This window comes from Drosophila miranda, assembly GCF_003369915.1.
Source record: "Drosophila miranda strain MSH22 chromosome Y unlocalized genomic scaffold, D.miranda_PacBio2.1 Contig_Y4_pilon, whole genome shotgun sequence".
Classification (NCBI taxonomy): Eukaryota; Metazoa; Arthropoda; class Insecta; order Diptera; family Drosophilidae; genus Drosophila; species Drosophila miranda.
Genome location: NW_022881636.1, coordinates 739,290 through 750,654, shown reverse-complemented (window position 1 = coordinate 750,654; position 11,365 = coordinate 739,290). Strand labels below are relative to the sequence as shown.

Here is an 11,365-nt window from a genome sequence, read left to right as displayed (position 1 = left end):
CGCCAAGCTCCGCCTGAGGGGGGCCAGGAGGGCCCATGGAGTGGGGCCATAAAACAATTTTGTTGTAAATTTACGATACCCCCGGCCATGTATGACAGAAGGTACATAAATACTCGAACACATAAAGGCACGGGGCAGGAGGCAGTCGACATTTTCTTTCCACCAAGAAATTAGGAAAGGATGGAGGGTAGGAAACGAAACGAGCTCCATTGCTCCACCATTCTTTTGGAGGAATAAATTAATTTATTGAATGAAAAGATTGCATTTTAAATTTATTATACTTCCATAGTATTGATTTTGGGGCACATGAATTTCTCTTTACATGATAGAAAATTTAGGTGTTGGAGATTGACGTAAGGCTAATCCCGGTTTTTCACACTGGGCTTAACTTTGTATTATAATTGGACATCCCATCGTATTTATGTATATATTAAGCCTATGTTTTGTGTTTGTATGGGGGTTTCTTTCATTGTCCTCCTCACAGGACAAGTGTCTTTTAATCAAATTACAATTGGGGTTAATTTAATAAACTTTCACTTTCTACCTTTCACAGGATCTGTTCTATCTTTCATGTGTCCTGTGGCTGTTTTAACTGTGGCTGGCGCTGTGCCACTTGCAAATAATTCACTTTCTTTTGCCTCTTGTAAAGAGTGTGCGGTGTGTGTGATTATGGGTTACGTGTTCGAGTGTCTGTATGCTACGGGTGTGGATGAACATTATTGGATTGCATTGAAAGAACTGGTAGCTTAGAAATAATGTATCGGCACTGGCGTTACGTTGCCTAAACGTAACGCCCAAGAGAACTAGTCCTCTGATCTACTATAATAATACACGTTGCTTAATCAGACGCACCAACTGTGCATAATTTTGTAAATTTTTTTTGGGAGATATTTCTTTAACTTTTTTTTCTTGAGTTTTGCCATTTTTAAAGTCTATCAAACAAAATTTAGAACTGAACTGCGTAAAATAAACAGTTTAGAAGAACTGAAAAAGCCGAAATGGAAACGAGTAGAAAAAGGATGTTTCTTTTTTTGAACACCAAAAGCTGGCACGGCCCTGTTCGATGCGATTCGGCTCTGATTGGTTCCGCTTCAGCTTGAGATCGGTCTGATTTGGCCAACTGATTTGGGGAAGCAGGAAAGCGCTCCCGATTTGCAATAACAACTAGTAATACACCCATATATACGGCATGATATATATGAAGGCAATGGTAAACGAAAGACAACTAGTATTCCCTGGGGGTTAGTGGTGTGGTTGTGTTGCGCCCATGTCGAGCAATCGGAACCCAGATAGGACTGGGCTGAGTTCCTTCGCTGAGGTGTGTGTGTGTGGTGTGGTGTGGTGCTGGTTTTTGTACGAACATATTTGCTTTCTAACTTATTTCCCAAATTGATTTTGATATTCCTAAATTCCGGGATCCTAACTGAATCCCTCTCTCCACGTCAAGGTCCCTCAAGTGTGCTGCTGTAGGTTTCTATGTATGTGTTCCAGGTGAAATGTGTTGACATGTGTGAGTGTGTGCGTGTGGGATGGGCTACCACTGCGCCGTTTCTATCTCCGGACTACGAACGCCGCTCAGTAGACAATGAGCAGGTTGTTCTTATTGAAGCCGGCGGAGTGTCCGGCGTTGCGTACAATGAAACAGGATCCATCAAAGTGCATGCGCTTCTCATTGCGACTACAAAGGACAGAACAGAACGGAAGTTAGCAGAGCTGGATGACGGGCGAGGGGGAGGAGGAGGGGGAGGTTGAGAGCATCGGTTTGACACTCACCGAACAAACAGATGCGAGGTCTTGCCCAGAGAGGCAGTGCAATGGATGCCAGGTGTGGTCAAAGTGGCCGATCCATTGCCGGGACTGGTGCGAATCAAGCACTTGTTGTCCACACGAGTGACCTTTACCAGGCCATCGGCTGCCTGGGTGATGCGAAATCCGTTTATGTCATAGATCTCAGTGCCATCCTCGGTACAGGTGTAAGCTGAATTGGCAATCACGTCATGGGCTTCAGCCATATAAAAGGGACCATGGCGCGAGTCGCTGCGAGAAGTTCGGGAATTAAATCGAAATTATCCAAATAAGAAGCGATGCAATTGGCCGGGGGGACTCACTCATAGAACACTGCCAGGGTGTAGTCCTTGGTCAGATCGGTGAAAGTGTCGGTTGTGGTGCGCGTCCCGGCTGTGTCCACCAGGTAGATGAGAGCGCACGCCTCGCTGGTGAAGCTCACACCCTTGTACCACATCTTGGCATAGCGACTGTAATGGGAAGATAATTCAAAGGATTCAAAAGATGCCACGTTGGGGTAAGGGCCATTCCTACTCACACAAAGTTATTGCCCTTCATGCCGTCGTAGGTGACTAATTCGACTTTAGCGCCGCTCTGCAAGATGCGTCCATTGGGGTGGATCAAAGCCGAGTTGCTGCAGTTGCGTGATAGAGCAACTGCCACCATGCTGCGCTGATTGAGCACGCGCACCGCCTTGTCCAGAGTCATGTCAATGCTGCCCCATGCAAAGAAAGGTATTAACATTAGGGGTCGGTCTTAAAGAAGAGCCAAGGGGCTGGGGGCGTCCACACTCACCGCACGCCATCGCGGAGGCGCAACTGGATGGTGCCGTTCGTCATGGCAATGGGTCCAGAGCCGGGACATGCCGGCGGTGTGTGGTTCTCGTGCTCGAAGTTGCGTGTGCTGCTCACGCGTGCCAAGGCGTATGGTGGAGGGGGCATTGGAGACGGCAACTGTTGGGAATTCTGAGATTGAGCATAGAATCGGCTAGATTTACAGATATGCAGGAGCCCCTTACCAGGCAGTAGTTCTGCTCGTTGTCGAAGCCATAGGTGGGCGTGGCATTGTAGCGCCCTGTGAGTACCTTGCCGTTGTGCGCCATTTTGCCAGCGTCTATTTCCTGCATATTTCCTGGCCCGTACTGGGGAGGGTTGGAAATGTGTATGCCCGGCAGTTGGACGTATGGACGGGCCGACTGACTGCCGACGGGGTAATTGGCGCACTCCTTGGAAATGCCGCTGGTGATGGTGTTGGTGCCAACGGTGGCGCTGCTAGCGAGACTGGAGCTGCTGCCGCGATCCATGTGGCCCACGGAGTCCGTGCCGGAGGACAGCGAGATGTTGCTCATGCGTTGGGTCAGCTGCCCCCCAGTCATGCCGACACGCAAGCTTGCTTGCTAAGGGAGGGGGATGAGAAGGCGAGAGGTAATAGCGGAAGTTAGATCCGGAAGGAAATGAAGAGGTAAGGAAGTGAAAGTGCCAGAAAATAATTGAATACCGGCAGGAGAGAAAACGACAGATACGAGAGAAAGTGTCAGCAGCGCAGAAATCGAATGTCTTTGCAACTGTTGCTAACATTCTGTCGACATTCTGTTAACGCATGCATATACATACATACATACATATATGTATTTACATACGTGTGTGCGTTTTTCCCAATTTGCATTTGATTTTTATAGAAATTAACCAAACTATTTTGAATAGTATTAGAAGAGAAGAGAAGAGGGGGGGAATAGAGAAGGAAAATTCGAATATTAAAGTCGGAAAGTAAGAGAGCAATGGTGGAAAAGAGTGAGACGGAAAATAAGAAGGTCTGAAATAACAGGAGAGGGCAATGAGGTGATGTGGCAATGCTGCTGTTGCCGAGCTGTTAAGACTGCGGCGGCTGTTAACTCGCTGTTGATACCCTGCTAGCGCGATGATGCGGCAGTTTTGTAAAACAAAATGTCTGAAAATTGAAGAAACTTTCACGAGCGCAAGATGTTGTTGATTTTGTCGTTCATCTGAGCACGCGACAAGAAGTCCTCGGCATTGAAGATCCCCACACGGGCGGCCTTCGGGCTGCTTACTTGCGAGACCGGCTCCTGCTGGGAAGTCTCGCAGTCCGATGACTGGCACTGCGCCTCCTTGGTGCTGACCTTGGGCTCAACGGACTTCGGCTCGGTAACCATTTTGATTTGGCAACTTTTTTCTTCTCGCTCTTTCTTTTCGTCAAGTGAGTTCACAAAACCGGCGTATGTGTGTGCGTGCGTGTGTTCGTGTGTGCGGCAAATGCGAAATTTTTCACTTTAAATATGTGTGAACTTACTTGAGAGCACGCGCGTGCTAAATACAGTTTTAGAATACTTTGTTCGACACTTCTCACTACGACTCTGAGAGGAATTTTAATTTTTATATTTAATTTTCCACTTTACATGAGCTCCGCTCGCTGGCACAATTTTCGAAAGGATGACTGTTCGGATTTTCACACTGAAAGTCGTCGCCTGCTCAAACCGGAATTCAAAGTGAAAAGCAGAGCTGTCTCCCGATTATAATCGGAGCGATATTCAGGGCTGCATTTCAATGTTGTATGGATGTAGATCAGATACTAATTACTGTACATTTTCGTATTATTAAGGGTACTCCGTGGCTTGAGTCTTGAGCTTCACAAAAAAATGGTTTACCAAATTACCAAACGGTTAAATGGTAAAATGTTTAATTCGTACACTGCTCATTTTCACCTTGTTCGATCCTTTCGGATTCCTGTAAAGAAAATTTACCAAATACAATTCGTTCACAGACTTGCATTAAGGCGCCGCACTGACGCTGATCTATCCACAAGCCTGGAAAAAAGTATTGACCCGTCATCGTTTTGGCCCAAAGTAACTTCATTCTGGTCGTGGCTATTTGTGGAATACTTCTGGCAGTCTTAATTTAATTTGGATCTCTTCCATAAACTGCGTGCACTGCAACTCTCTCTTCCCTTACTCCTCTCAAATCTGATTTCCTATAGATTATTAATTGGTACTTTGTATCGTTGCCCAACTAGATATGGATTGAAGTCTGCTTGAATGCATTTCCGTCGGCCTAATCCTATTTCCCGCTTTTAGAGTCGGACAAATGAAGTTTGCCAGCATCAAAGTCAAGCAAAATCGAATTAAGCAATAGGCGCCGCTCCCAACAGCATCAAGCAGAAGCTTTAAAGCATATTAGAAAATTGAAAAGTCAGCCAAAAGAGTTGCACTTGGCCATGTAAAAGTACTGTGCTGTGTGCTCGATGGTGGCATAAAACTGAAAGTTTCAATTTTCTGAAGTGCTCGCCTTGGCTCGAGAAGGTTGCGAAATGCCAAGTGTCAGTGCCAAAGGAGGCGGCTAAGCCCGGAGGAGCCTCATCAGTGTATCGCATATCTGCTTCGTCAGTTGGAATTTCTGGCATCATCTTTACGTGAGGGTACACACTTGTGTCCTGGAATTTGCATGCAAAATATAATAGTGCTAAGCTCTCTATAGCGGTGCCCCAATCGGTGTAGGAATTCCCTCTTGCTGCATCGCAAAACATCACCAAATGTCAGAAAAGGGGTCCATTCTTTATCCTCCAAGGCTGCCGCACTTTGACCTGCCTGGTCTACTCAGGTGGAGGCTGGTGTGATTGATTTGATTGCTGTCACCGACTGGGATGACAATCCATCCAATTCAATGAGCTACTCACTTTCGCCTCGAGTTTGTCCTGGGTCTTCCAGCTGTCCTTTGAAGTCCTCGTCAGAGGTATCGCTCCCGGGCGAAATGAAAGTCATTTACATTTTTTATCAACTTTAAGTGGAAGATTATGGAGGGCACTTCGTGCTGGTTTTCGTACAACTTACCCCTGGGAAGGCCGTCAGCCATCGGGTGCTACAGGGGGACAAACGGATGACGGGTCGGCTCGCACAACTGTGAACTCGGAACTGAGGCGCAGCCGCTCCGGTTAGTAATACCCGGTGCGGTCTGCGTCTCACACCCCCCCCTAGGACACAGAGGGTTGCGAGCGAACCGTCACCCGCCGTAACTGTGCACACCGGTGGAAGTGCGACTATACTCTCCCCGTGAGGGCGGCTGGAAACAGGTCCTAGCACGGTCATGTCTCTGCTAGGATGCTGGCGAATGGTAGTCGGGCGGAGAGAAGAAAACCCTCAGTAAAATTACCCCAATCCAAGGTGACACTGTTATATGCCGAGGGATGCATGGCCGGGGGGGTGCCCGGTCGCTAATATGCGGACTCTGGATACCTGCCGACCTCCAGTTTAAATCAGGCTTCCCGGGGCAAGCGGGCTATGCCTCGGGTGACCATCCCCTTCTCGCCTACTCGTGGGAACTACTATGCCAAATAATAAACATATAAAAACCAACAAAGCCGCAAAGGAGCTCGGTCCTCCTCTTAAAGTACCGGAGGGACAAGCCAATCCCTCTGCACCAGCGCCTGGGAAACCGGGTCCAAAGAAGACGGGGAAGGAGACTGAGTCGGTCCACCGTCTTCAGGCAGCAGCCGCAGCGAGGGGGGGCCCGAAAAGCCAATCGGGTCCTTCCAAGTCGGGTGGCTCCAAGGGCGGAGCGGATACCGGGGTGGCTGCCAAGCAGAGCGTAATCGCGGCTGGTAAGCGCACCGGGACCGAAGAACCCATGGGAGCCCCGGCGGGCAGCGTCTCTGCACCACGGGGTGGAAAGCCGTCGTACCAGGACAGGAGACGAGCGGCTTTCATCCTGTCCAACGAAGACCCGAACTTCAAGGCGTCAGCCGAAGGAAAGGAGCAGAGGCTGTGGGCCTGCTCAATCCTTCCACTGTTCCAGCCAGCCAAAGCCGGAAAGGGCGCAGCCAAGGCCGCCAACAAGCGGCAACGCTCAGCGGAGGACCCCGCAAATCAGCCAGGCCAAGCCCAGCAAGCCAAGCGGGTGAAGACCCACCTCACGAACCGGTCGTTCGCTGAGGTGGCGAGGGGCAGGACCCTGATCGGTGTCCTGGACAGGGGCGCCGAGGACGGCCATGTCCCTCGCGATAAGTGGCACCTGGTGGAGAACGAGCTCCAGGACCGGTTCCTACTGGAACTGGAGGAGAACGGCGGACCACCGCCAAAGTGTGAGGACGCAGGGTGGCATCAAGGCAAGGTGAAAGCCATCGCCTGCCAAGACGCTCGCTCTGCGGCCCTCTACATGAAGGCGGTGGCGGCCCTAAAAGAGGTCTATCCAGGGGCGAAACTGGAGGCCGTGAAGTGGGAAGATGTCCCTAGTGGCCCGAGAGCCAGAGCGTGGGTCTCGGCTAAGCCTGCAGAGCCTGAGAAGATCCTCAGGTTACTGCAGGTCTGCAACCCCCACCTTCCTACAGCCGATTGGAAGGTGGCAAAGGTGGAGGATATCCAAGGGCAGAGGCGCCAGATTATCCTCGTCCTAAATGAGGAATCCATTGATCTCCTCGCAAAGTCGGACGGTGTAGTGGATTATGGCTACAAGAAGGTCACCATATCCACCTACAAGTCCGATCGCAAGGGCAGGCAAGCGGAGGTCGAGCCAGACCCGGAGCTGCCGGAGATCCCGAAAGAGGGGGCCTCGTGCGAGGAAGACAACCCGGCGTCGGATGCGGCGTCCATGATGTCGGACGATATCTTGGACGACTACGCGTTCGACGAGAGCGACCTAGCCAGAGGTTTCAGCCACATCGTTGTCGGGGAGGAGCCGGAGTCCCCTGACAGCGATCTAGAAGCAACAATGGTGGAGGCGAGCCTCAGGAATGTCGTTGACGCTCCTGCAGATAAACCTCCACCATTGTAAGGCAGCATGCGCTGCTCTACTGCTCCACCTGGCCAAGGGTGGAGCCGACATAGTCCTCATTCAGGAGCCCTGGATCCTCGGAAACAGGGTCTCCGGTCTGAGGACTTCTGACTACAAGCTATATGTAGCTGAAACCGCAGGTAAAATTCGTACCTGCATTCTTGCAAAAAGAGAGTTGCACCTATTTTTGCTCCCAAATTTCAGCAATGAAGACCACACCGCAGTGAGCCTCGAAGGCCAGGAGCGCTCACTGAGGATCTGCTCCGCATACATGGGGCATGAACAACCAGACCCCCCTCCACACGCGCCTCTCCGGGCTCTAATCGCAGACTGCTCGGCCAAGGACATCGGCCTAATTGTGGGGTGCGATGCCAATGCACATCACTGTCAGTGGGGAAGCACTGACACAAACGAAAGGGGTGAGTACCTTTTCAGTTACTTACTGACCACTCAGATGGTCTTACTAAACCGGGGTAGTGATCCCACCTTTATCATTAAAAACCGCAAGGAGGTCCTGGACCTCACGCTTGCCTCTCATGAGATACAGCGTAACATTGTATCCTGGACCACAGGTACGTGGAAACTGTCTTCTCCTTCTCAGTACCGAAGCCAGTCCGATTCCGAAACATCAGGCGGACAAACTGGACTCGGTACGCTGATTACCTCTGTCGTGTTCTCCCTGAGCCCCCATCTGAGGAGGAGTTCTCCACGGAGGCCACGACTCGTCTTCTTAAGATCTTTACCGACGCCTGCAATAAGGCGCTCGACAAAGCATGCCCCTCTGGCAAGAACAGAGGCCGGAACAAACCTGAATGGTGGAATCCGAGACTGGGTGAACTCCGGAAAGCCTCCCGGAGACTCTTCAATAAAGCTAAGGCTGAAAACGTTGAGCAAAACTGGGCCGAATACAAGGCCAGTCTGTCAACCTACAACAAAGAACTTAGAAAAGCCAAACGCGCCTCCTGGCGTAAGTTCTGCAGCGAAATCGAGAGTAACTCAGAAGCCTCACGCTTGCGCAGAGTTCTCTCGAAGACAACACCCACTCTGGGCTACTTGAAGAACACCGACCAGTCGTGGACTACGTCCAGCGAGGAGTCGCTAAATCTTCTCCTAAATACCCACTTCCCTGGCTGCGATGAAAACAGACCCAACTACCTCGCGCCTCCTTCTGTCGCCTCAAATGCCATCTTGGGACTGCTAAGCCAGGAGAACATTTCCTGGGCGATCAGAAGCTTTAAACCCAACAAGTCCGCGGGGCCAGACGGCATTTTCCCTGCCCAACTGATTCACGCGGGACATAAAGCCATTAACTGGCTCAAAATAATTTACGAGGGAATCTTCTCCCACGGGTGCATTCCTGACACCTGGCTTCAGACCAAAGTCGTATTCATACCCAAGGCAGGCAAGCCCTCGCACACTGCCCCAAAAGATTTCAGACCCATAAGTCTATCGTCTTTTCTTCTAAAGGCGATGGAGCGGCTCCTGGGGCTGCATCTAACGGCGTGCATTCCGTCCAGTCTGATCTCAGACTCCCAGCATGCCTATCGGAAGGGAAGATCCACCGAAACGGCCCTACACTCGATCACATCGATCATCGAAGCATCCCTTAATTTTAAGGAGTACACCCTAGTAGCCTTCCTCGACATAGAAGGCGCCTTTAACAACATCCTTCCGACCGCCATCACGGGCGCACTGACGGATCTGGGCGTTGACTCCAGGACGGTGAGCCTGATCGATCAGATGCTACAATGCAGGACGGTTGAGGCATCACTGGGGACGTCAACGTGTACCAGATTTGTCAGCAGAGGCACACCGCAGGGCGGAGTCCTCTCGCCCCTCCTATGGAACGTGGCAGTGAACACACTGCTGCGGGAGATAGAGGGGGGTGGCTGCCGTGTGGTGGCGTACGCGGACGATGTTGCCATAGCATTCTCCGGAAAATTTCCGCAGACATTGTGTGAGTGCATGACAAGTACTCTCACGAAAATGTCGAAATGGGCAGACAAATGCGGGTTAGGCGTCAACCCGTCTAAAACGGAACTGGTGCTTTTCACTAGGAAGTACAAAGTTCCGGTACTGATTCCCCCAAGACTATGTGGGGAAACGCTAGTCTTCAGCAACAACGCCAAGTATCTTGGCCTAATCCTCGATAGAAAGCTCGATTGGAAATTGAGCATAGAGGATAGAGTAAAGAAGGCCACAGTGGCCCTCTATACCTGCAGGAAAGCCATCGGACTAAAATGGGGAATGACCCCCTATATAGTTCGGTGGCTCTACACCGCCATCATACGACCAATCATGCTCTATGGAGTGGTGGTATGGTGGCCAGCCTTGGACAGAAGGACATGCCTCAATAAACTCAGCAGAGTTCAACGCATGGCAGAGCTATGCATAACTGGCGGGCTACGCACTACTCCAGGGGAAGCCCTGGATACTGTGCTGGACCTCCTCCCTGTGGATCTCATGGGAAAGAAGGTGGCAACACTTTCCGCCCTCAGAATGAGAGAAGCCAGACTGTGGAAAGCATCCGCGGTTGGGCACTCGGGAATCCTGATGAGACTCCCGCAATTACCAGAGAGGACAGATTACTGTATCCCCAGTGATCACCTCTCGACGCCCTTCCAGGTATCAATCCCATCTAGGGAGGACTGGGAGATGGGCGAACCAGGACCTGCAAATGCGGTCCACTTCTACACTGATGGCTCAAAGCTAGACGGCCGCGTGGGAGGCGGAGTCTACTGCAGCGAGCTGAACATCAGTCATTGCTTCAGGCTCCCGGATCACTGTAGTGTGTTCCAAGCGGAGGTTGAAGCCATCAAGGAGGCCATTTCGATCGTCTCCAAATTACTTCTAGATACGCACTTAGTGTGCGTCTTCTCGGACAGCCAAGCAGCTATCAAAGCTCTAGGCTCAATATCGTCGAACTCAGCGACTGTAAATGACTGCCGCAGGTCTCTGCACGAGATCGCAGAGCAGTTAGATCTCTTCCTTATATGGGTCCCCGGCCACAGGGACATCGAGGGGAATGACGCCGCCGACGAGCTAGCCAGGCAGGGTACTACGATTCCTCTCCTACCGGAGAGGGAGCAAGTAGCGATGCCCTTGGCTACGTGCAGGCTCCTAACGCACGAATTGTTCGAGCAAAATGCCAATAGGAGATGGCAGCAAACCGTTTCCTGTAAAGTCTCAAGATTGATATGGCCATATCGATCGAAGAATCGCTCAGCAGAGCTGTATAAACTCAGCAGAGCACAGTGCTCTGCAGTTACTAGAGCCATTACGGGACACTGGCAGATCGGCATTCACGCCTCTAGACTGTCAATCCCTCATAACGACTTCTGCAGGAGTTGTCGCGACGAGGAGGAGGAGGAATCGGTCCCCCACTTCTTCTGCCACTGCCCAGCCCTTGGAAATCGTCGTCTTCGTATTCTCGGGGCCGCTTTCCTCACGGACATTTCGGACCTGTCCGTAATCAAACCAGGGACCTTGTCCAAATACATCCAAGCCACCGGATGGGACTGCCCTTAACCTGCAGTAGTATGCTCTCACGGTTCGGGCAACGCGAAGGGGCACATGCCCATGCGGCAACACAACGGACCTTTTATAGGTCCAAGTGAGCTTGGACCGCCTTAACCTAACCTAACCTACCCCTGGGAACGTTTTCATAATTTTCTACCTCCAACATTGCCATTCATTTCCCATTAAATGTGCCGTGCCCCAGGACGGCTCCCAGGACCCCCAGGGCGGCGGAAGATGTGCATTTATCCATTACCGTTGACGTTGCTGTCGACTCTCCTCTCCGC

General features: G+C 51.1%; 1 protein-coding gene across 1 annotated transcript; it reads right to left on the bottom strand.

Annotated features, from left to right (window-relative positions):
• Positions 1–1,506: 1,506 nt before the first annotated feature.
• On the bottom strand, positions 1,507–3,976 carry LOC117194924. Its single transcript, XM_033399388.1, has 7 exons — positions 3,761–3,976; positions 2,804–3,181; positions 2,581–2,750; positions 2,324–2,500; positions 2,109–2,255; positions 1,774–2,037; positions 1,507–1,678 (listed from the first exon to the last, which is right to left on the bottom strand). The coding sequence occupies exons 1-7, from the start codon at positions 3,953–3,955 to the stop codon at positions 1,576–1,578; spliced, it is 1,434 nt and encodes a 477-aa protein (XP_033255279.1). The 5' UTR covers positions 3,956–3,976; the 3' UTR covers positions 1,507–1,575.
• Positions 3,977–11,365: the final 7,389 nt, after the last annotated feature.

What these genes read in the sequence shown, in the direction of transcription:
- LOC117194924 (XM_033399388.1), bottom strand. Translation starts at nt 3,955, where the DNA reads ATGGTTACCGAGCCGAAGTCCGTTGAGCCCAAGGTCAGCACCAAGGAG. An exon ending in ACAAAATCAACAACATCTTG is followed by an intron (nt 3,182 to 3,760) that starts CGCTCGTGAAAG and finishes CCCCTCCCTTAG; the next exon opens with CAAGCAAGCTTGCGTGTCGG. An exon ending in CGCCTCCGCGATGGCGTGCG is followed by an intron (nt 2,501 to 2,580) that starts GTGAGTGTGGAC and finishes TGCATGGGGCAG; the next exon opens with CATTGACATGACTCTGGACA.